General features: G+C 40.7%; 1 protein-coding gene across 32 annotated transcripts in view; it reads left to right on the top strand.

The window, feature by feature from the left end:
• The first annotated feature begins 1,189 nt into the window (after positions 1–1,189).
• Positions 1,190–25,165, top strand: part of KMT2C (lysine methyltransferase 2C) — a 272,539-nt gene continuing 248,563 nt past the window's right edge. For 28 of the 32 annotated variants that reach the window (XM_057304569.1, XM_048212989.2, XM_048212987.2 and 25 more), the window contains exon 1: positions 1,810–2,212. In XM_057304569.1, coding sequence (XP_057160552.1) covers positions 2,052–2,212 — 161 coding nt within the window. In that variant the 5' untranslated portion in view covers positions 1,810–2,051. Of the gene's footprint in view, positions 1,256–1,808; positions 2,213–25,165 lie in introns of those variants that run through there. The other 4 variants (XM_048212977.2, XM_048212974.2, XM_048212973.2 and 1 more) reach the window with 2 other exon arrangements.

Raw genomic sequence — 25,165 nt, 5'->3', positions numbered from 1 at the left:
ATTTCAGCCATTTCAAAGAACTGCTCTTAGTCAGAATAGGCTCTGGAAATCAAACTGTGTATACTTTGGCCAAATAGGAAACACAATTCAAAGTTTATGTTCTGGCTATTGAGAGAAATGGAAGGTGAACAACCTAGCTGGGAAACCAGAATATACAGCATGAGCCTCGCACTGTGTTGCGAAGATGGAGAGGAGCCATAATCCGAAGGTGCCCAGTGTGTCCGGCCTAGAGGGCATGCTCCTTACATGATAGTTGACCTAGCGCTTCTGCAGATGCTGATAGGTCTTTATAATAGTCTCCCTCAATTCACATACACTGATCAGTAGTGAATGGAAAGGAAAGCACGGAAGAGTTACCTACCCATCAGAATAAAAAGTCTACATGTGTGACAGTCCTTTCTGAGAAAGTGCCCATTTCCCATTCTAGCCCCATTTTTCCTTTACCATTGTAACGTATCGTGGGGTGGCTCAGAAATACTTGCATTTCTGGGCATCCCAAAACACGGCACATCAAAATCAAGTTGTGGGGTTCTTATTGGTGTGTTGTGTCTTTCGGCGTTTTGTTCCTCAAAATATCACCGTTCTTTTTGTCTGACAGCTTTATAAGCCTTTTCTGGCCCATTTTTTAAAATGACGTTATAATAACGAAACTCTCCCTGGTATCGGATCGCAGCGAAGTCGCCCTGCACTCCGCGTCCGCGAGAGCTGCTGGAACATCCGCGGGCTCGGTCCCTCAGGCTGCCGGGCGGGTGGGCGCCCGGGGGCTGCGCGGCGGCGCCCTGGGCGGGGGTGGGGGCGGGGGGGGGGGGAGGCGGAGAGGCTCCGCGGCCGCCGGCTCGCCGGCAGCCCGGGCGCAGTCGGAGTGCGGCCGCGGCCCTCCTCTTCCCCCGGCGCGCGCCGCGCATTCCCTGGATCCCGATCCCGGATCGTCGCATCCGCAGCTTGGCGCTCCCCCGAGCCGGAGCCGGAGCCGGAGCCGGAGCCGGAGCCGGAGTCGCGGCGCAGCCCCGGCGGCCGCGTCAGAGGAGGGGAGGAGAGAGGAGGGGAGGGGAGGGGGTAGGAGGGAGGAGGGAGCGGGGGCGGGGGAGGGGCGGTGAGGTCAGCGGCGGCGGCGCGTCCGCGGGCGGCGCATGCGCGGAGCGAGCCCTGTGAGTGGCAGCGGCGGCGCGCGGGGGGCGGTGGGGCCGAGGAGTGGGGGAGGGGGCGGGGGCGTCGCGGCGGCCGTGTGTGGGCGAGACGGCGGCGAGTTTGAGAGGTCTGTGGTGCGGGGCGCCCGGGGGAGACCCGGCGCGGCCTTCGCGCGACGGCCACGGTCGTGTGTGTGTGTCTGTGTGTGGTACACGCACACCCGCAAAACTTCCTCCTCCCCGGCCCGGGAGGGCGGGCGCGGGCGCTGAGGGGCCGGCGCTCGCGCAGCCCGGAACCCACAACAACAACTGGAGCAGCTGTCAAAACTTCGCCGCCGCCGCCCGGCCTGACGCGGCCCGCGCGGGGGAGGGGCGGCCGGCGGGGCTGCGACCCTCCGCCCGCCCGCCGCTCCCCGCCGGCCCGCCGCCCCCCGCGCCGCGGCCCCTTTCTCCACCCGCCCGCGGGCGCTGGGGGAGGGGCGCGGGAGCAGCCCCGGCCGGCGCCCCCCGCGCCCCCTCAGTCGCCCCGCCCCACCCGGCGCCCGCCCCGCACCCGCCCGCCCGCACCGCCCGGCCCCCGCCCGCGCCCCGCCCGCCGCCGCCGCCCGCACCTCCCGCCCGGCCGGCCGGCCCCTCCCTCCCTCCCTCCCGCGCCCCGCCCGCCGCCCCCCGCCCCCCGCCCGGCCCCTGCGCGCCGAGGTGCGCGCGCCCGCGCGTATGTGTGTGAGTGCGTGTCCTGCTCGCTCCATGTTGCCGCCTCTCCCGGTACCTGCTGCTGCTCCCGGGGCTGCGGGAAATGCGAGAGGCTGAGCCGGGGAGGAGGAACCCGAGCAGCAGCGGCGGCGGCGGCGGCCGCGGCGGCGGCGGCGGGAGGAGCCCCCCAGGAGGAGGACCAGGATCCATGTGTCTTTCCTGGTGACTAGGATGTCGTCGGAGGAGGACAAGAGCGCGGAGCAGCCGCAGCCGCCGCCACCACCCCCCGAGGAGCCCGGAGCCCCGGCCCCGAGCCCCGCAGCCGCAGACAAAAGACCTCGGGGCCGGCCTCGCAAAGATGGCGCTTCCCCTTTCCAGAGAGCCAGAAAGAAGTAAGTTGAGTGTGAGGGAGCCAGGCCGGGAGCCAGCCGCGGCGCCGGGCCGGAGCTGTCACCGGCGCGCCCGGCCCCCTGCCCCCGCGCGCCCCCGGCCGCCCCCGCGGGGTGGGGGTGGGGCCCGCCCGCCGCGCGGCTCCGGCCCGGGGCGCCCGCCCGCCCCGCGCCCCGCGCCCCCTGCGCGGCAGCCCGGCCCGGCCTCCCGCGGGTGCCCGCACCTCACTCCGCCCAGCGGGGCTCCGACGGCCCGCGCCGCCGCCGCCGCCACACTTTACTTTTTAGTTTGGCCCTTGCGCCGGCTTTTCTTGGTGCTTCTGTCTTTGGAGAAATTTCTGGTAGATTCTCCTCGGCCTAGCTGGGTCATTGGAGGAACCCACCGCGGAGCACACCTAGGTCGTCCCCGGACGAGCGCATTGTCAACTACAAAGCAGTCCGCTGCGGGACACTCGCGGAGCTGTCAAAGCGCCGGGGCCAGGTGGTCGCCCCGCCGGCTTCTCTGGGGGAGAGAAGGGCACGGGAAGAACTCGCGCTGCTTTTCTTTGTCAACTAGCTGCTCCTTTAACTTTTCTTGCTCCCAAACCTGTGCTTTCATCCTTTAATGATATATTAGGAAGTCGTTCGACTTCTTCCTCTCCCCCTCCCCCACCCCCGAACCGCACTGCCCAGCGCCGGGGAGCTCGGCTCCTGTGTGATCGCACAGCTGAGGCCAGAGCGTGCAGAAGTTTTGGAAGCGTAGCCAGGATTCCCATACCAGGCCGAATAGCAAGAGCACATTTATTCAGAGAGAAGACAGATGCAAATGTTGCCGAACTTCTATCGAAGTCGTCGCGCGGAGCCGGTACCGGCTCGGGAAGGGCTTTCGTTTGGTTTCCAACATGCACGAGGACTTAGAATTGGGTTATTGGAGGACTGGAAATGTCTTTTTACAGAATGGTTATTCGGCAAGTTTGCCTGGAAATTAAGAAACCCGTTTCAGTGCCAGTGAGTCGCTCAGCTCTCGTGGCTCTTGAGGGTGCTCTGGAAGATCTGTGAATGTCTTCGGAAGTTGTAGAATGGCGTGTATTGCTTACTCATTTCATTATATGATCATCTCATTGAACTGTCGGTAGTGGAAGGGTGCACTGGGACGCGCAGGAAACGGCGCATTTATGGAGAGTCTGGTGTTTTGTTGTCGTTCGGGCGGATTCGTTTAGTAATATTAGTGTTATGTTTGGTGATACATAGTAAAAATAGTAATGTTCACTGAGGCAGAGCAGAGCAGGGTTGTGGGAAACCCATGAAGCCCCGGCTGGATGTTCTCTTTTTTGCTTTGCTATCCTTTTACTATGAAAATGATTCAGGCCCTTTAACTTGCCTCCATATTTTATTTCCAGCTCTTACCTACCTATGACAAATCGTGAGAGAAACAAGTACAGGATATATATATATATATATATATGTATATATATACACACACACACATTATTGCATTGGCTTCTTTGTGATACAAAGTTAGGGTTTATTATGCCACTGGCGAGCATTGTAATGAAATGTCTGCTGTAAAAATGCCATTATTCCCCTATTGAGTGGAATTTGGAAAGGAGGAAGATGGAGTTTCAAGTAACTTTAAACTTTGTCATTTTTTTGTATCCTTTAAAGCAACGCATATCAAGCCGTGTATTAGGGTTTTAACTTAATTGCTTCCCATTTTGACTATTTCTTCTTGGTTTCTTTCTGAATATTAATTTGGGATTATTGTATGTTTTAGATTTACTTTTAAATTCTTACTGTAGGAAGAGTAGACCTATCTTGTTATGCCCCTCACCCAAACACAAGCAAGTGCACGCGCGCGCGCACACACATGCACACACACGCAAGCAAACACACAAACAGGCACACACATACATGCACAGCTCCCCTGAGATCTAAATGAGTTCATTTGTATTAGTGCAACCCCTGGGTGCACCGGAGGAAAGGTTGGACTAGGGTATTACCACTGTATTATTTTAATTTTTCTCATTTTATGAATAAAGATAAAGTAGCCCTTTGAGAAATTTGAAAATTTCTGCAGAGTGATGCTAACAGTATAAAAGCATCAACACTTTGGGAAATGTTTAGTACAATTCTAAGTCTTAAAGAGAGTTTTCTCTCTCGGATTTGAGAACTGGTACAGCATTCTTCACACGAAACTTAGTGGTAACTTTGATGATTCCAAACTTTTCAGTGAATTAAAAAAAAATTGGTGTCTTTTGCAGGGAATGGAATCTCCGCTTGTTTTAGAAACATGTAAGTGGAAACTAGTATGTAAGCTGGAAAGCAAAGGGAAGGGTTTTCAGTTGTTTCTCTCTATACATTGTTGGCATACATGCCGAAAAGACCCTGCAGTTGGGTAGTGAAGATCCTAAAAGTGAAGCTGCATTGTGACAAATGTAAATCAGGTTTGTAAAGGCTGAAATTACAGGGGATTGCAAATAATTAAGAAATGAAAATTAATGTTTTTTTTTTTTTTTTTTTTTTGGTGTGCGAAGTGCGATGGAGATACAAGTTTTTAAATTGTCCATGTTGTTTAGATGGCCACTAAGGTGGGTGGTTTTGTGCTAGAGAAGATGTCTTATGACAGTATTTTTTTAAAAGTGTATTTGTGTGTTTGTCTTTGGATTTAGAAAAAGAGGGTAACCATGCACTGCTAATTACACTTTTTTTGAGTTTGAATTTTTGAATTTTTAATAATTAGGTAAGTAAACTTTAGCATTTCCTTATTTTATATTGATAGATAATTTTTGCTTTATCACATTTAAAAAGCATAGGCTATATAGTTACTAGTTTTAATTAACTATTGTTATTTTAAAATTGTTTACTGAAATAAAGAATTCTGAACTGAAGCTATTGATCTTAGAGGCAGAGTTTAAAAAGTAGGTATATAAATAAGGATTTCCTGTTGCACAAATGTGAAGTGGAACAGTGAAATTTACGCTTGTTTAAAAGTTCTCCTTAACAGTAAGGACTATCTAATTGGTTATTTGGAATAGCTCGTAGTCTTTATCAGAGGTACAGGTCTTTCCCTTGGTGAAGAAGCTCCCCACAGAGGAGGCACATACTAGAGGTCTAATTTTCTGTTAATATTTAGGAAACTTTTCTCAAAGCTTTGATTTTATTTTTTCTTTCCTTGGAATATATATTCACATTACTAAATTGGGAAGACAACCATTCCATATTTTTTACCAAGTCAACAAAGTTAATGTTAGGGATGGGGTGGGTGTGGGTGTGGGGGTGGTGGAGAAGCAGGTGGTAGGGATAGGATTTCTGAGGCACTATCCTTGACTCTTTTTGAAAAAAAAAACTCTTTATATTCTGAACCACTTTCTCTTCAGAGAGCAATTGCTGTTATTAGAAAGCCACCTTGAGCCTTATTGTTGTAGAAAATTGGGCACAACCAGTGATGTCATACAAGGGACAGCAAAAAAATGGCTCTGCTGCAGATGACTGCTGCTATTCTATATTTGTAAGGCCCCTCCCCCAACAAAATCTCATTTCCATAGCTGTGAACTTGAAATAAGTAATAAAAAGGTGTATTGCATTGTAATATATGCAGTTCCATAAAACAACAATTTATAGTTGGAAGATACCACTATTATTCATGCTTCTTGAGTAATGCAAATTTGTAATTTGTATGATAGTAATTATTTTTCTTATTTTTCAAGAAATTAGATACATGGAAATTTTGGCAATTACTGGTGTCTGGCATTTAATAGGCATTGAAATGTTTTAATGTACTTGAAAACCTGGTCCAGGAATGGCAGCGTCTCATCTGTTACGCCGTTGTTCTCCAACTTGACCTCATTGTAGTTTGCTGTTGTCCTGTTGGTCTTATTCATGGAATCTGTAGTCTTTGAGAATGTTATTAGTCTAATACACAATTTTATGTTCAGCATATTGGTTATTATTACGTAAACTCGATAAACATGGGTTTCCATGTAAATTGAAAAGTATCAGAATCGTTTCTTTTCCCATTCTGAAAACAATGATTTAATACATTTTCCTACTATCTCAGTTAATTCTGCCTTGCCCGATTTGTAGTCCATTTGTAGGGTGACAGACACTGCTCTACCCTTTCCCTCTCCCCCACCTTTTTGCAAAACTTCATGGTATTCCTCAGGCCACAATCAGATTTCCTTTGGGCAGATAGTGATTGTCCAACCTTGTTTCCTTAAGCCACTTGCAGAGATGACTGAGGGGCTTCCATGAAACCTCATTTCCAAAATGAAAATGGTCATTTTTTAGTTACAGATAATATTAGATGCTCTCTGTGCTCTTGCTTGGTGGGGAGGTGTGAGATACCTTGGATAGGATTTGATACAGTTTTTAATCCATGAGATGTTTGGACTGAACATAATTTTTAGCTGATGAGAACAAACTTTTACTAGTTTCTGTATATTATGTGTGTGTATTTCCCTTTCTTTTTTTCTTTATTGTTTTGGCCCATCTTTTAATTTCAGCAAGCTGATTAATCCCTTCCTCCTCTTTTAAAAAATTGTCTTTATCATGTTTGTGCTACAGTGTCTATTTTCAGAACTTCTTGGCAGTATGAGTTGCAAAAGTTAAGGAGTGAAATAGGGACAATTTCTTTTTCTTTCTCTCTCCCTCTCTCTCTGTCTCTCTCTTTTTTTTTTTTTTTTTTTTTGGTGATGGCCTGCATATAAATGTATGCTTGTGGTTAATGTGAAAATTTAGTGGAAAGACCAATTCTGAACCTATGATGGGAAGTGTCAGTCTCTTTCTTTGCAGAATTTGAAGGACTTAAGAACACAAGAGAAACAGGAATGACACAGCTCTTTTTGCACTTTGTCTAGAAAAAAATCTCATGTAGAAGATGAGAAAATTGTTTGACTTTGCTTTTGCTGTTAATTCTGTGATAGCAGTAACTACATATGATACACAAATGCTATAATTGTTTAAGAAGTCCGGAAAGTACTCTTCTATAACTTTTTAGATCTTTCATTTGGCACGTGTTATTCAAAGAGCATCTAAGTGTTAAGTGTATGTTGGGGTGGACAGTCAACTCTGGAGGAAGGTTCACTGTGGCCAAGAGGGGTCTGTAAAGATTGGAGGAAGCAGTACTTGAGTTAGAACTTGAGGGATTGATAGGATTCAGCCACGTACAGTGAGAAAATTTGAGAGTGTTCTGGGGTAGCAGTGTGAGTGAAATTATTGAGGCGGGAAGTGTAAAATGTGTTTTCTTGGTGGAGTGTGACTAGAACAGAGGCTTAATGTGGGAGCTGGGGCCGTGCCATGATGGTCCTTGAATGCCAGGCTAATGAGTTCAGGCTTTGTAGTCCAGGGGTTATAAACTGTTTACAGGGACCAGGTAGGTAATTTAAATGATTGCATGCAGCTTGTAAGATCCTGAATGACAGCTGACATAACTTAAGGCCTTGAGTTGGGGGAAAATGGTGAGTAAAAACAGCCTGAAGGGTTCTAGGAGTCTGCGCCTTGCACAGGTGCAACTGATGGGCAGTTCTGGCTGATGGTTGCCATGGGAGACTGTCAGATATGGTTTTTAGATGCTCTGGCTTTTCAGCAGACTGGGAACTTGGAATTTTATGTGAAATCTCTTTTTAAGTATCTTTTTAAGTGTCTTCATTTAAGATCTAAAACACTATTTGAGACTATACCTTGTGGGTTAGGGTTAATCTGTGGACCGAGCAGATTACAGGTCTTCTGTGTCCAAGCAGGTTACAGGTCTTCAACCTCTGCTTTATACCCAGATTATTTTATTTTTTAAATTAAGTTTTAAAAGCAGATATTTGCAGTCTTCCAGAGGACAGGAACATTATTAAATTACTTTGTATTTTGTGTGCGTTTTATACAGTTGAATGTAGGTACTCTAATACTTGGTGATTTGATAGCAATTATTTTAGGAAAGCCACCCTGGTAATAATATGAAGAGAGGAGTTACCTGGAGGCAGAGATTAACAGTCTGTTGGAATAGTCATGGTATGAGGTGATCAGGGCAGATGGTATATTGTTGGTAATGTGGATGGAAAGGAAGAGAGATTTCACTCAAAGCAGAGGAGGAGTTTTGAAGTTTCTGGCATAGATGTTGAGGAGATAGAAACGTCTGGGAGTATTTGGGGGTATAGCATTGAAGCTTAGGAGCTTGATTAGGGTAGGTAATTAAAGATATGCCTTCCTTGAAATCACTGAGAATATGGAGAGTGTGTGGAATTTAGTAAGGTTTAGGATGCTTCCTTCTCTTAGGACATGGTGGGGTGGGAAGGGACCAAGAAAGCCCATAAAAATGAGAAAGGAAATCAGAATATATTCCTACAAATGGGCAAGTATATACGTGCAAAGATGCTCATGGCAGCAGGGAAAAGTAGGAAATGAGAAGAATTGGCTATAGCAAAATACCCATCAGTGGACCACCATGTAGTCTTCTCAGGACAGAGAGATGGACTTGTGGGTACCAAAGTGGGAGAATGTCTATGATACATTTGTTGACTCGAGAAAAATCTTAAAAGTTACAAAGCAGTAAGTTTGGTACTAACTCTATTTTGTAAAGAGCACACAACCACAAACTATGCATGTATTTTGTGTATAGAAAAGTATTTGGAAGACTGCGTAGCATTATTAATACTTTTATGGAGTATGTAACCTTGTATGTACATTTATGCACTTTCTATTTATTTTTTTTTAGAGAGCTAGGCGGGGCAGGGGTGGTGGGCAAAGGGAGAGAATCCCAAGCAGACTCTGTGCTGAGCATATAGCCAGATGCCGTGGTTGATCTCACGACCCTGAGATCATGGCCCGGCCAAAATCAATACTTGGACGCTTTTAACCGACTGAGCCACTCAGGTGCCCCTCTATGCAATTAAAAAAAAAAAAACCCAGTACTTAAAACCATAATCTTGTTTTACAAATGAGAAAACCAAGTTCTGGGGAACATCATAGATTCTTGCACCAAGATTGCCTGAATTCAAATCCAGGTTCCATTACTTATTAACTGTTTGATTTTGGGAAGTTACTGGACTTTTTGCTGCCTTGGTTGCCTCATCTGCAAAGTGCACATAGTAGCGCACCTAGTTTAGGGTTGTTGTGAATTTATGTATGTGTAGAATTTAGGACAGTGGCACAAACTAAGTGCTATTAAGAGGTAGTATTATAAGAATTTGCTGATAGTTGTTATTGCCACTATCGTGAGTTATCATCAATCAAGCATTTGCCTGATATCCTAGAACTTGTTAGTGACAGACATGTGATGAGATGCCAAACTCTAAAAATGTCAAGGCATAAAATAATGTAGTAGTTATTGGGGGTGGGAGGGGACGATAAAGATTTTCTTTTGTACAGCAGTCCCTAATAAAGACAAAAAGAAGAAAGATAAAAAAGCTAGGTCAGCAGAAATCTCTATAGAGTGTTTCTTACTATGAGGAGCACATGAAGCACAACAAAAAGCACTTCCCTTGAAGCTGTACGTATTGTGTTGTTACCACAGAATTGTTAAACATCGCTCCTGATCCAAACTTGTGAATGTGGTCATAGTAACCTCTTTCTATTACAACTCTGCTGACTCTTTTTATTAGTAGGTCTTCCTCAATGAGACTTCCTATCATGTGGTTTTAAAATGATTTATGTCTTTCCTCCTGGGTCATTTTTAATGTTTACATCTCAATGTAATCATTTACGTGAGAAGCAGCATAGCCAGTGGTCATAGGAAGTCTGCGTGATTTTGTTAATTCCATCCTTTAATGGAACCTAGCAGCAAACAAACAACCTTCTTGATTTCCTGATCTTGGGGGTTCTCATGTCTGGAGGAAGCACCCAGTTGCATATAAAATAACAGTATGAAACATATTAAAGAATTAATTGTATTTTTTACCTTAAAGCTCTCATCATCTAATTGTTCTACTAAGGTTGAAGTATTTGGTAAGTATGGCCAAGTTTTTCTCGTATCAGACTTACATACTTAGACACTCATAAAATGTTAAAATGAGATGAACATGTTAAGAACATTTCATCTAACCCCTCATTTTGCAGGGAGGTGGTGGCATGCCATAGATCATCCATCAAGGTCTTAACCTGCACAGTAAATAAAGGGGGAGAAGGTAGTCTATTATGTTGGTGACCCCCAATGAACCATGCCTGCTGGGATTTATGCTATTGTATGGTCACCTCGCCATGTATCTTGTCTAGCCCTGTGACTCACTTTAACCAGAAGAATGCAGCAAAAATGGCGCTGTGCTCGTTTGGGGCCTGAGCTTTAAGAAGGCCTGGAACTTCCACTCTTGCACACTTGGGAGCCCTAGTCACCATGTAAGAAGGTAGGTCCTACCCTGCTGGAGAGACCATGCGCACAGGGAGGGATTCTGGACTACACTGAAAAAAAGAGGCCCAGTTATCCCAGTGTCCCAGCTGAGTTCAGCCTATTGTCAAATTTCTTGTTGAATGCAGTTACAAAAGTGACCACCGGTAAAACTAGCAGAGAAACCAGCCAGCCGGGTCCAGCCCATATTGCAAAATTATGAACAAATAAAACGGTTGTTGTTTTAATCTGTTAGATTTTGTAGTGGTTTGTAATATATCAGTATAAAATGGAAGCACATGGTTTTGTGAATTACGGGACTGTAAGAAAAACTATTGGAGATACGAATGATAAAATGATAAAAATTGTTATTGTTTTTCACCTTCTTTTACTGAGATAGTTAAATGAGGCTGTCCCCCCAGCCTTTGCCCCTCATTTTACTAAAGTATTTTGAAATAGAAGTGGATTTTTGTTATTGGGGAATTTAAATGGTATTTAAAAATGTAGCTGTCACAGTGTAGATCAGACTATGATTAGATAATATGTAATGGAAAGAAAGTAATTATGGTTATCAGCTTTCAAAAGATAGGATTTTACTTTTTTGACTTTTATAGGTATCTTCTACATATCTGGAGGTTTATGGACTCTGTGTCAGGATACCTGGGTTCTATTCCTGGGCCTAGATTAGGTTTGTCTTTATGTGACATTTTATGTGTCAACCTGACAGTGACTTGAATAGGAATTTTTTTTCTCGTATCAAAGTCTGGACGGTAGGCGTTAGCGCTGGTATGGTGCCTCTGCCCTGCAGAATCATCAGGGACTTGGTTCCTTTTATCTCTCTGCTCAGACATTTCTAGGATATGGCCTTTGCCCTCAGATTCCACTTTGGCTCCTAGAGGACTTCTCCTTACATCCATGTCCATTGAAGTAGAATGGAGGAAGAAGAGACCAAGGGCGCAATTCCTGTCTCTTGCACCGTATGCTTCAGCTTGTTTGTAATTGGCTGGAGCCTAGTCATACGGCCATATGTGGCTGCAAAGGAGGCTGGGAACGTAGTCCTTTAGCTGAGTGCATTGCTGCCTAGAATAGATTTAGAGTGTTGTTGCTAAGGGAGGGGAGTGGACACGCAGAAGCAGCCAGTAGTCTCCAGAGCTGTGAGCAACCAGTGTATCTCCAGGGCTTCGGTTTTCTCGACTGTGAGAATGAAGATACAGAACCACTTGAGATGGCAGATAGATTTCATACCGAGGGCTGGCCTCCGTTGATTGGTAGTGACTATTCACAGTGCTCTGTGGAACCCTGCCTGAGTCCTAGTTGTCGCCCTCAGTGGGGTGAGGAAGTAGAGGGAGGATTTATTTTGGGTAAATAGGGGAGTGATAGCATGCTGTCATTTTTATACTATGCTACACACTTAGCCTTTTTTATGTGTAGCTATGTCACTTTTTAAAATCTTTTCATTGAAAATATTTGCTTATTTTGCTAACCTTTGGACTATCTTCCCCCCCTTCTTCTTCCTCTTAAAGATATCCTAAAATTTATTCCATATTTAAAAATTTTGCTACTAAACCTGTTCCCAACTTTGTGCAGAACATTTTCAAAACTGGAGATTGGAATGATGTAGAGAAATATTAAACTTCATACAGTGTATATCAGAATAGCTAGAATATGTGGGGGTAACAGCCCCAAGTCTTAGTTGCTTCAGTCAGCAACACTTGATTTCTTGCGTGTGCTACGTGTTCCTCATGGGCTGGCTTGGAAGCTTTGCTCTACAATGTCTGCACCCAGGCTGAGGGAGACCCCAGCTCTGTCTTCCACTGTTGCAAAGGCAGGAAAATGAGAACATCGTAGTTTGTACTCTGGCTGTTAAACACTTAAAGCGATGGCCTGTGTTGGTTGTTTACCTTTCATTGACCTGAGAAAGTCACATGGTGGCACCTAACTTCACGAGGGCACAAAAGTGAAATCCTATGATATTTCTGGAGGGAGACTAGAAATATTTGGTGAAGAGAACTAGTAAACACCACACAGGGTAACATTTATTTTCATCCAAAAATTCGTATTTCACTTTGGAGTATGTTTTGTTACCTATAATTGAATATGACCATCTGGTAGACTGCTGTACTGCAACATATTAATTAAGGTGATGTGTTTAATAATAGTATTAAATATACAAAACATTTTCCGGAGGTAGAATAATACAGGAGTCCTAGGGCTTGGGTTCTTGATTCTTTCTCTACTGTACTTCATGCTTGTTTCCTTTCTTCTGCCCACCTGAAAGGAGGAAAGACATCAGATGTTAAAATTGGTAATGTTAGTGAGATTATAGTTGACTTAAATCTGTTTGTTTTTTTCAAATTAAGTTTTTACAACATATGTTTTATTTTCAGTCTGGGTTACTTCGTCAATTTGTTTTCTATTAATTACCCAAGGAAGATGTGACTGATTATCTACTATGCACTGTACACTGGAGAAACCAAAATAAGATGATCCCTACTCTCAGGTTCTACCAGGTCAGTGCACACTGTACTAGAAAATGACCATCCTGTGATGGAACATTGTGCAGAGTGCTAGGGAGCTAGAGAAGGAAGAACTTAAGGCAGGGGAATGAAGACATGAATACATCTGAGTCGAATCCTGAAGAATGAAAACAAACTTTACTGAAGAGAGTAGGGGGGTGAGGAACGAGTCCATGGCCTTAATGGGTTAGATGCTTCCAGGGCTTACCAGAAGGAAATACTTGACAGTCACGTTCAGTGGAATCATTAGGCCCAGTTTCACAGAAGGAGGAGCTGGTTCAGGAAGATCACATAGTTGGTAAGTGATGCAGTCAGGATTTGGATCCAGGAGTGTCTGACTCTGGTCTTTGCTTTTTAAGAAACTCCAATCTAACTTTCAGCTGTGAATTAAGTTTGAGGATCTAATATATAACATGGTGACTATAGTTGATAACAGTGTACTATAGAATTGGAATTTGTTGTGAGAGTAGAACTTAAATGTTTTCACACACAACAAGAACATAAATAAGTCAGGGATGTATTAATTAACTAGATGGGAGGAATCCTTTTACATTGTATATGTGTGTCAAATCATGATGTACGCTTGAAATATCTTACACTTTTGTCAGTTATACCTCAATAAAGTTAAAAAAAAAAAAAAACAACTCACCAAACTGAACAAAAAAAAATCTAGGTTAGTATGAAAATGAGGAAGGGAATATAAATTGGGAATTTTGAATTTTTACGTTAGGTAGTAGGGAGCCATGGAAGATTTTAAACGGAAGAGTAACAGTGTAACTTGGTTAGAAAATAACCTTGGCAACAACAGGGAAGATGGTACAGAGGGAGTATATATCCCATTTGTCATGTTATAGGGACCAGAATGAGAACCCAAAGTGATTTTCCATACCCCTTTCCATCAAGAAATAATACTTGCGTAACTTTTATTTTCAAATTATCCAATCTCAAAACTAGAAAGACCTTCACTGTCATCAATTTCAGTTTCTTCAGTTTATGGACTAGGAAATGAAGCACCAGCAGTCAGGTTTGACATCTGAGATTACACTTTAAGATCTGGAGATGATGGTCTTTTTTGTCAGTAACTGGTACTTATCCTAGGTTCCATTAGCTACCAACCAAATGTAGATCTATGCCTAGAAAAATGTCTTTGAGGTCCATTCATGTTGTTGCATTTATTAATGGTTTGTTTCTTTATGTTGATGAGTGGTATTCCACTGTATGGATGGACCGCATTTTGTTTATCAGTTTACCAGTTGATGGACATTTGTATTGTTTCCAATGTTTTGTCTCCTGTGAACAATGCTGCTGAACATTTGGAAAATGTTTTGGACAAATGGTTTCATTTCTCTGGGTAGGTACCAAGGAATAGAAATTGCTTGCTTATATGGTTACTGTATATTTAACTTTTTTAGAAACTTCCAGACTTTTTCAAAGTTCCTGTACCATTTTATATTCTCATTAATGTTGTATAAAGGTTCATATCCTTGCTGATGCTTGGAATTGTAAATATTTTTGATTTTAGCTGTTCTAGTGGGTGTGTAGTGATATCTCATTGTGGTTTTAATTTGCATTTCTCTGACGATTTATGATGTTGAGTATCTTTTCAAATGCTTATTTGCCATTTCTATGGCAAAGTAACAATTCTGTTGGTGAAGTATGAATTTAAATCTTTCCCCGCATTGTGTGTGTGTGTGACTTAGTTTTGAGTCATAAGAGTTCATTATACATGTATACATATCAGGCTTAAATTTTTTAGAGCAGTTTTAGGTTCACAGCAAAACTGAGAGGAAGATACAGAGATTTCTCATAGACCATCCCTACTCCCACACATACGCAGCTTCTCCCATTATCAACACCCTCTATTAGAGTGGTACATTTGTTAGGATCGATGAACCTACCTTGACACATCATTATCATCCAGAGTCTATAGTGGACATTAGGGTTCACTCTTGGTGTTGTGCATTCTGTGGGTTTTGACAAATGTGTAATGACAGGTATCTATCATTGTAACAATACAGAATAGTTTCACCTCCCCAAAAAATCCTCTCTTCTCCCTGTTCATCCCTTCCCTTCCTTCCCCTGGCAACTACTGCCATTATTATTATTTTTTTGACTACATCTATAGTTTGCCTTCTTTATATATTTTTTATATGAGTCCTTTATGAATTATATGATTTACAGATATTTTCTTCCACTCTATGGCTTATTCTTAATCAATTTTTAATGATGTCTTTTGAAATGCTAAGGTTTCTTATTTTGATGAAGTCCAGTTTATCAATTTTTTTTCCGTTACGGAATTATGATTTTCATATCATTATCTAAGAGCTCTCTGTGAAACCTAAGATTGGAAAGATCTGTGTTTACTTCTAGAAGCTTTTATAGTGGTAGGTTTTACATTCAGGTCAGTAATATGTTGAGTTGATTTTTGTTTATGGTGTGAGATAAGGTCTAAGTATAGTATTTTGCATATGGATGTACAGTCATTCTAGCACCATTTGTTGAAGACTCTTCTTTCCTCATTGAATTCTCTTGGCACCTTTGTTGAAAATCACTTGATCATAAATGTGTGGGTTTATTTCTGGATTCTTCTGTTGATTTGTATGTCTGTCCTTATGCTAATATTACATTATCTTGATTACTGTAGCTTTATTGTAAATTTTGAAATCAGGTAGTCTAATTCCCCCAACTTTGTTGTTCTGCTCCAAAATTGTTTTGACTATTATAGGTCTTTTGCATTTTCATGTAAATTTTATGGTCAGCCTGCCAGTTTCTACAAAAAACATATTGGGATTTTGATAGGGATTGTATTGAATCTGTAGGTCAGTCTTGAGAGTATTGATACCTTACTATTTCTTTTTAATTTTTTAAAAATTTTATTTTTTAAGTAATCTCTACACCCCATGTGGGACTTGAACTCACAAGCTTGAGATCAGGAGTTGGCATGCTGGGGCGCCTGGCTCAGTTGTTAAGCGTCTGCCTTCAGCTCAGGGCATGATCCCAGAGTCCTGAGATCGAGCCCTGCATTGGGCTCCATGCTCCGCTGGGAGCCTGCTTCTTCCTCTCCCACTCCCCCTGCTTGTGTTCCTTCTCTTGCTGGCTGTCTCTCTCTGTCAAATAAATAAATAAAATCTAAAAAAAAAAAAAAAAAAGTTGGCATGCTTTTCCGACTGAGCCAGCCAGGTGCCCGATACCTTACTGTTTCAATACATGAAATTACACTGAATCTGTAAATCAGTCTTTTTTTTTTTTTTTTCAAAATTTTTAAAAAACTTATTTGACACAGAGAGAGAGGGAGAGAGCAAGCACAAGTGGGGGAGGGCAGAGGCAGAGGGAGAAGCAGGCTCCCTGCTGACCAGGGAGCCCACTGCGGGGCTCAATCCCAGGACCCCGGGATAATGACCTGAGCCGAGGTTAGATGCTTAACCTACTGAGCCACCCTGGCACCCCTTATTTTTAAGGTCTTTCTCAAATTGAATAGTCTATCTGTATAATTGGCAGCCTGGCAGAAATGAGTCTTTGACAACAAAATAATTTCATTTTCTCTGACTCAGGTGACGGTTAAACAGAAAGACATTAGCTAACAGAAGAAGGAAATATGTACAAGTGAATAGCCATTTCTCATTTTGAGACGTTATACAATTGTCAAACAGCTGTGTGACACTTGGCAAATGACTTCTTGGTGCTTCATTCAGTTCCTTCATCTAAGTGGGATAATAATAGTACCTACTTCATAGGGTTGTTGTGAAAATTAAATAAATTAGTTTGTGTAAAGCACTTAGAATGGTGTCTGATGTACTGTAAGCACTTTATTCGACTTGTTAATTTTATTAACATTAAATAGGCAGGAATTAAGCAGGAAGCTTAAGAGAGAAAACTGCCTAACTGATCAGATCATCATAGTGTGAGTTCAGTTAAATCTTGGGTGGTTCTTAATCTTTTTTGAAGTTACAGATCCCTTTGGATATATCCTCACATTCTCAGAAGAAAGCATGCATGCATATAGATATACAAATTTTGTATAATTCAAGGGGAAGGTTTTAGTGAAGCTTATTCTAAAAGCTTTGTAGAAGTTCATAGCCTCCAGAATAAGAAGCTGTCTCCTGGGGGACATGGCTGCCTTAGTTGGTAGAGCATGTGACTCTTGATCTCAGGGTGGTGAGTTCAAGCCCCACATTGGGTGTGGAGCCTACTTACTTAAAAAAAAAAAAAAAAAAAAAAAAGGAAAGGAAGGAAGGAAGAAAAGAAAGAAAGAGAGAAAAAGAAAGAAACCTTTTAAAGATAGTACACCATCTGAGGGAAACTTCCTTGATTGCAGAAAGAGATAGAGGTTTTTTTTGTTCTCAAAACTGAGTCCTTGAGGTGCTTGGGTGGCTCAGTCAGTTAAGCATCTGACTTTTGATTTTGGTTTCGGTCATGATCTCAGGGTTGTGAGATCGAGCCCCACGTCAGGCTCTGCACTGGGTGTGGAGCCTGCTTAAGATTCTCTCTCTCCCTCTGCCTGACTCCTCTTAAAAAAGTAAAAATAAAACAAAAAAAAACCCTGAGTCCTTGAAGGGAACAGTTTAAGAAGTAAACACAACATCAGTGCTTTTTTCTTTTAGGAAATCACTTGACAGATGATGTTCGATGGAAGGTACTCTTGCATGAGTATTAACAGATTTTGATAGACTGTGGGTAATGTGCATTTCAGAGTGTATATTATAATTATACCGAAGAAAGCATGTTGAAATGCAAGTGAGTGGGAATGAGTTTGTTACAGGGATAACCCTAACTGCTCTAATTTATTTTTAAGTAAATTTTCACGAACTTCAGTACTTCAAATATAATAAATAAGAAAGTACTTGTGACAAACCCTATGTTGCAGTATTTATAATGAGAACTGTTACTCTAAGCTTCAGGATTTTTGCAGGTAAGCCAGGACACAGTTGAAAGAGATAATAGATCACACTATGAGCTTCTTGAAGATGGTGCCTATGATTTTCAACATTGTGTCCCCTATAAACAGTGTGCAAAGGTTTTGATATCCTTATGTTTACATTTTTGTTGGGTTTGGTTTTTGTGAGGGTAGTGATAGTTGGGAATAAACCAGACTGTAGATTTTTTTCCCCTCAGTGTAACTAATTTAAATCAGGAATTATTTTCGCTTTCCATTGCTGGCCTAACTTCCATGCTTTTATTTTTCCTTTGTCTTTACCATACAGCCCACCTACTATCCTCTTAGTGACCCTTTACTCCTCCAACTAACCCTTGTTGAACTCCTTCTGGTTCATTCTTCCTGGGGCAGGGAGGAGCTGTTGCGTGAGGAGTGGCTGGGCTGGGCCCGGCCGCACTGCAGTGCGTCCTGTCATTGACAAGTGTCTTGAGATTATTAATACTTGCCAGTGCTGCTATTGGAAAGTGATCTTGGTTAAAGAACTTAATGATCATTTCAAATTTTAAAAATTATTTTTAGTCTCTACTTATCATCAGAATTCTGTATCAAATCTCTGTTTAGGAGATCTCATTATATTCTTCCCAGTCCTAGTACTTTTGAATCCTAATCCAGTTCATGGTAACTTTAAACTTACCTGTGTTATTAAGAGGCTACGGTCAAATGTAGGCCTTTTCTTTCAGAGTCTTTGGGAGAATAGTGATGGGTTGGCATTGATTTGAACTTTGATTAAAATAGAATTCATTTAGTTTAAAATGGCCATGATTGAGATTATAATTCTTTTCTGAAATTTTTGAAATATAATTTATTAAAACATGTCAAAACACTGTTGTCTTTTTCAGTTGGAATCTAAATTTCTTCTGTCATCATAGAACCTGTGGATTTCTAATCATAGGAATCTGTTATTTCAAATATTTTTCAGTATAAAAAATTAGATTTTTGTTACAGAAAATGTGGAACATGAAGAAAAAGAAATAAAAATTCAGCCCTTTTCATTCCACTTTAACAAAGACACTGTTATTTTGATCTGTTTTCTTTCCAACTTTTTTCATATGCATATTTTGTTTCTGTTGTATTAATGATGGTATATATAGAATTTTGTAGCCTACTTTCTGCCTTGACATGTGAAAGAAAATTTCCATGTTGTTAATCTCCATAACATTTTTGAAAGGTGCTTAATTTTCCACTGAGTAAGCTGATGAAAACACCCCTCAGTTACCTCTATTTCTCTACTTAATGTTACTATTTTTTTATTTATTATTATACCATGTAAAGTGCTTTGGCAGACGTTTTGTAGATGAAATCCTTTTCATATTTTTGGATTATTTTTATAGGACAGATTTCCATAGGCAGGATCACTAGCTTAAAAGAAAGCAGCTTTTTATGATTCTTGATCCACAGAGGTGAGTGCTCGAATGTCCAATTTCTGGGTCTGAAATTCTCGCTCTGTTATTTTCTACTTGTGGGACTTCGTATAAAAAATTGAATCTCTCTGTATGTGTTTACTCACCTGTAAAATGGGGATGATGATAAAATCTCTGCCATAAGGTTATTGAGAGAATTGAAGAGGGTACATGTTCTGAAAACTTGAGAACAGTGACTGTTACTGAGTAAGTTCCTACTAAATAACTGTTTTTATTAAAAATTTTAAATGCTCCCCAAAAAGGGCTGTTATCAAATTTTAATGTTACCAGCAATGTGTGTTAGGACTAGTTTCACTGAACCTTTGTCATACATAATATGTTATTATGTATGTTAGCTTAGTAATTGAAAAACTGTACTTCAGTTTTAATTTTTTACTTACCTGATGAGTAGGAGTATTCAAAATTCTTGAAATTCACTACTTGTATTTCTTGTGAATTGCTCAATCATGTTCTGTGCATAGTTCATTGGAGGAGGGGAATTCTTAATGTTTTTCTTATTAATTTAAGCTCTTTATATAACATTTTAAGACATTTGATGTAAGTAGTTTGCCTCCTTTGGCTATATAGAAAACTAAGTTTTGTGTAAGTTACTCAGTTTTATTCAGTTCTTAGTAGAAGAGAATTAAGAAAAATATTTGTGGATTAGGTTAACAATGCCATTAGGATTTCTGACTTTTTGGAAAGTCAGAACATTTCATTTAATGTCCTTTTTGTTCAGTCCCATTCTCAATTAGTAGGGTACAACAGGAGAAACTCCTTTAAGTTTTAATTATGGTATTGTTTTTATATATATATATATATATATATATATATATATATATATATATATATATATATATATATATATTTAATAACCTAAGACCAATAATGAACTTTCTGTCAGTGTATATGTAAGTTAACTTATTTCAGTGCTAATGAAAAATAAATACCTTGAGAGTCACAAGTAAACATGGTACATAAATTCAAAGTGGTTCTGTTTATTGACCACCACATACTTCCTTTCTTTTAACTCTTACTGCTTTTTTCCCTTAATATTTATAGTGGTAGCTATCACAGAGCAGCCCCATGTTCCCATAAGGTACCTGACTGCACTGTGCTTACATTTTCTGTAGCTTGCTTTTGTAGGTGATATTTAGGATTGTAGGGGAAGTTGTGGGGGAACTGAGGGGAACCATGGAGTGGGTAAGGGGAAGTGATAAGTTAATTAAAGCCATGGTAGTTGATTAGTCTTTCTGTTGCTGACAAGATTGCATTACACAGAATAAGCCATTGTGTAGCATCTTAGTTTTTGCTTCAAAACCAAAATGATTAAGTGAAGGAAGTCTTTAATTGATGATAATAAAAGTGATTTCTCCAAATACAGCATTTTTGTTAAATCTGAGTAGTTTTCACCTTTGGCAAGTTGTTGTCTGTCACATACATTTTCTAAAAGATTTTTGTAAAGATAATTTAATTTGAGGGGTGCCTGGGTGGCACAGCGGTTAAGCGTCTGCCTTTGGCTCAGGGCGTGATCCTGGCGTTGTGGGATCGAGCCCCACGTCAGGCTCCTCCGCTATGAGCCTGCTTCTTCCTCTCCCACTCCCCCTGCTTGTGTTCCCTCTCTCGCTGGCTGTCTCTATCTCTGTCGAATAAATGAATAAAAATCTTAAAAAAAAAAAAAAGATAATTTAATTTGAATAAAAATCTTGGAATTGAACTGGGTAGAATTTTATTCATGTTTGCAACCTTTTATGTTACAGTGGAAACAAAAACTAGAAACTGTTTTTCATTGTGTCTTCTAAAACCATTTAAAATCATTTCACAGTTCATTATAGATGATTTATTGGAATGACATTGTTTGACTTTGTTATAATAAAAGAATAGACTTATATTTTTCAGTTTTTTTGCTTCTGACCAGATAACTTGGGTTTCTCTGCAGTCTGTCCATCTGCACACACGTATTGGTCATGCAGTCAGCATCTTTGTAGAAGGGCTGTTTTTCTTGGTTATAGTTTAAATCTTAACTCCTTCAGTTTCATTCTGAAGTTGAGCAGTAGTTTTAGATTTGGAGAATAGTACGTGTAGGATGATGATCTATTTATTATCTGAGTTGGTAAGATCTTACAGGATACCAGATCTGAAAAAGAGATTTCTTGACCTGGCCTTTGTGGAAACAAAGTCAAAAACTTGGCTCCCATTTACTCTGCAACCCCCGCCCCCCCCATTGACAGTCTTTAAAATATTTGTTTATTTGAGGATAAGGATTCTTTGGTAACCAAGACCCCTGTTAAATCATCTTTTAAGCTAGTTTATTAGTTTATTAGAACTACAGAACTAGACTACAGTTACATAATATTTCTTTTTATTTGTTCGGTGCCAGGAGTAGAAAACACTTGGCCAGCTTCGTAGAGGATTAGAAAGTTTGAGGAGGAAAAGTGAAATTGTTTGTTTATTGAGCCAGGAGGGTAATTGTCCATAATTACAGATGCTTGTTTTGAGGTTTGGAAAGGGTGGTTAAAAAAACAACAACAACATATATTTAAAAAAAAGGTAAACATCTATAAATAAAAAGAGGAAAAAATTGACGAAAATGGTTGCACCATGTTAAGTAGAATTGTTTCAGGAAAAATTTCTTTGTTAAATGGAAAAAAAAAGGCTGTGGTTTGGGGAGTGAGACCTGAGTAGAAAGTTTTTGGTAGACATTGAAGACCGTTTTATGTGGTTAATATTTCAATTTTGACCTTCCCACTCCAGGGATATTAGATTAGAAAGGATTCGGAGACTTACTGATTAGGGTTAATATAAGGTCTTAACTGTTTTGATGCAAAATGATATGAAACGTGTTTGTTTCCCTTTGTTTTATATTCTTGGCTCCTAAAAGAATTCATTAAATAATATAAAACAATAATATGGACTTGGCTTATTTGAAATTAAGCCGCAGAGGGGAGAGTTCCTGTAAACGGTTAGCAGAGAGTTAACTTTGGAGGGCTTTCTGTTGGTTGTCTGTAGCAAGGTTCCCGATCTGGGCTTTGGAGAAATCCATCCCACCTTTTTGAGGCGCCCGCTACACACGGATCTACTTTCTCCAGACGTGCTTTCTCCTCCACCTACCTTCCCCCTCCTCTTTCTTGTAAGCTCCTTCGAGTGTGTGTCTGTGTATGTGTTTGGAGGTGGGTGTGTGTGGCGGGAGATTCTCAGAGCCGTAGGAGAAGTTGCAAGGAAGAATCTTAATGCTCATTTGTTTTGTCTTGTATGGGTGCTGCCGTGGGATCAGGTTGGCAGGACTTGGTTGGGAGCCACCGAGCCTGCCTTTTTGAATTGAGCTGTGGAGGGTGGATGGTGAGGCTGAGTGTTCCTATCAAGTAGCTTTGGATCTGGCAGGGTAATATGGCTGATCCAAGTCTTGGTAGCAATTTTTATGAGATGGTTTAGGTACAAAAATGTAAAATGACAGTAAAAAGAGCCAGAACCCCAAATGCCCTAAAGGTGAAAAGTTTTCGTTTCTTTTCAGAGGATCGTAGTTTTTGCATCTAATTCCATAGTTTTGCATCTAATTCCGGAGGGTAACTTGACTTGGCTTTTTACGCTTAAAAATAAAGACAAAACTGAAAGAAGTATTGTATTTCTCTGTTATGTATTCAGCTGTATTCAAGCATTGCATGTGAAGGCACGGGATATTGAGATGTGTGGGTTTTTGTTTTTTTTTTTTTTTAAGATTTTATTTATTTGTTTGACAGAGAGGGACAGCCAGTGAGAGAGGGAACACAAGCAGGGGGAGTGGGAGAGGAAGAAGCAGGCTCCCAGCGGAGGAGCCTGATGCTGGGCTCGATCCCACAGTGCCGGGATCACTCCCTGAGCTGAAGGCAGGCGCTTAACGACTGAGCCACCCAGGCGCCCCGAGATGTGTTTTTATCACGGAATCAAATTTAGGTTTGTAAATAAGGACAGAACACATAATCTTAAAAGTTTTATATTCTGGGTTTGGAAGTCAAATGATAGAAGTGTAATGGTAATATCTTTGCCTCCTTGGTTCTCAAGTTTTTACCTTAGTTTCTTAAGTAGTTTTAGTAGTTATTCTAGAATTACTCAGCATTTTGATTCCAGTTCTGTATAAAGTGTGTGTGTACCTAAGAATAGATATATCTGTAAAATTTTTAAGTGGTAATAGGAATTTAACATATTTTGAAATACTTATAAAATTTGAAAACTCTGAGAAAACATTTTGATTTCAAGTATTTCATTACAGGTTTGAGGATTTCCACTTATTTCTTCATTCGTGTTTAATTCCCAGTTAGAAAAGAAAAAAAAAAAAGAAGTGAAATCTTTTGTTTCTTAACCAGCATTTTAATATATTTCTTCTGGTAATCTGCTAGAATTTAATTCGAAGAAATTTTAAAAAACCCCAAATTAAAGCTAAAATGCTTTAGAGAACTTGCTGGTAGAAAAAGTTTGGTGAATTAAGTACATGTTCTCTTTTTGTTATGTAAGACTGTGCTGGTATAGGGTTAATTGCATTGTGTACACAACTAAACTATCACCTTAACTAGTCTAAGGTATTTAACATTTAAATTTAGTATTTAATGTGCTTAATATATTTAACCTCAGGTGGCATTAATTATGTCTTTTTTTCTTACAGAACCTTGTAGTATATGTAAAGTATGATAAACTACCTCTTCTAGAATAATTATACAGTGAAGCAGCAGTGCCTAATTCACAAGTAGAAATCTTTTTCTTTCTTTTTTTAAAAATTAAAAAAAAAATAGGCACCATATACATAGTGGAGCCCAACGCAGTTGAGACCTGAGCTGAGATCAAGAGTTGGCGGCCTAACAGACTGAGCCATCCAGGCTATCCCCACCCCTCTTTTTAAACTGAGGGCATGAAGGCCTGCTTGGCCACTTTTCTAAAGGTTAAATAGCTGTGAAGTACATGTTTTAATTTCTGTAAGGACTGTTGATTTGGAAACAGTGTATTCTACCAAGATAAGTTTGAATTTTAACTTTTTGATACTGTATAATTTAGAATAAACAGTTGCTGCTTCCAGTGTAAGGTGTCATACTTGTTAAAAAATTATTAATGTTCTCCTTGTAGTTTTCTTGTGCACATGTTTTTATCATTTAGACCTATGCAAAATGTAAAATAAAAGACTAATGTGATACAGTGTGTTCTTTCTAAGCTATCTAATGCCTTATTAAAGAGCACTGAACCATTTTTTCTTTGATTTATTTTAATGACAAGAAAAATGTAAATTCTCTAAAGTGTCAAAATAGGCAGTAGTTTCCTGTAGTTTGGTTTGAGAGGAGTTTGGTAAATTATTTTTTAGTGTTTCTTAGTCTTATGTTGCGTGGATAATGGAAAAGTGGATCTGTGATTTGGCTGAATTGTGATATGTGACATGTGCATTTTGTGGACTGCCACGGGCATTTGGCTCCTACTGGGGAGGTGGACCCTCACCTGTTCTTCTTGGGAACAATTCCACAAATGTGTGGTTTAACTGGTATCAATGACACACCTCAATGTTAAAGAAAAATGTTGTCATCATATGAGGCTTCCTCACAATGTAATTTATATTTTGAGCAATAAATCCCGGTTTGTTTTTAGATGTTTAATGTAGAGGAAGAACTTGTTTGTTGCGTAGAATATAGTAAACACTACAAACCCTAATGCTGCAGGCCTCCCATTCAGCTGCCTACTCCCTTCATAAAGAAGCCACCACCATCTCTGTCAACAGAAAAAAAGTCAAAACCTTTTTTATCTGGGAAAACAAATGGCATATTTAAGATTTTCCTATTGCCATTTTTGATACCTCACTTGAACCTT

The sequence above is a fragment of the Ursus arctos genome, unplaced genomic scaffold (assembly GCF_023065955.2).
Source record: "Ursus arctos isolate Adak ecotype North America unplaced genomic scaffold, UrsArc2.0 scaffold_3, whole genome shotgun sequence".
Taxonomy (NCBI): Eukaryota; Metazoa; Chordata; class Mammalia; order Carnivora; family Ursidae; genus Ursus; species Ursus arctos.
The sequence above is the reverse complement of the archived record's forward strand: the minus strand, read 5'-3'. Positions and strand labels throughout refer to the sequence as shown.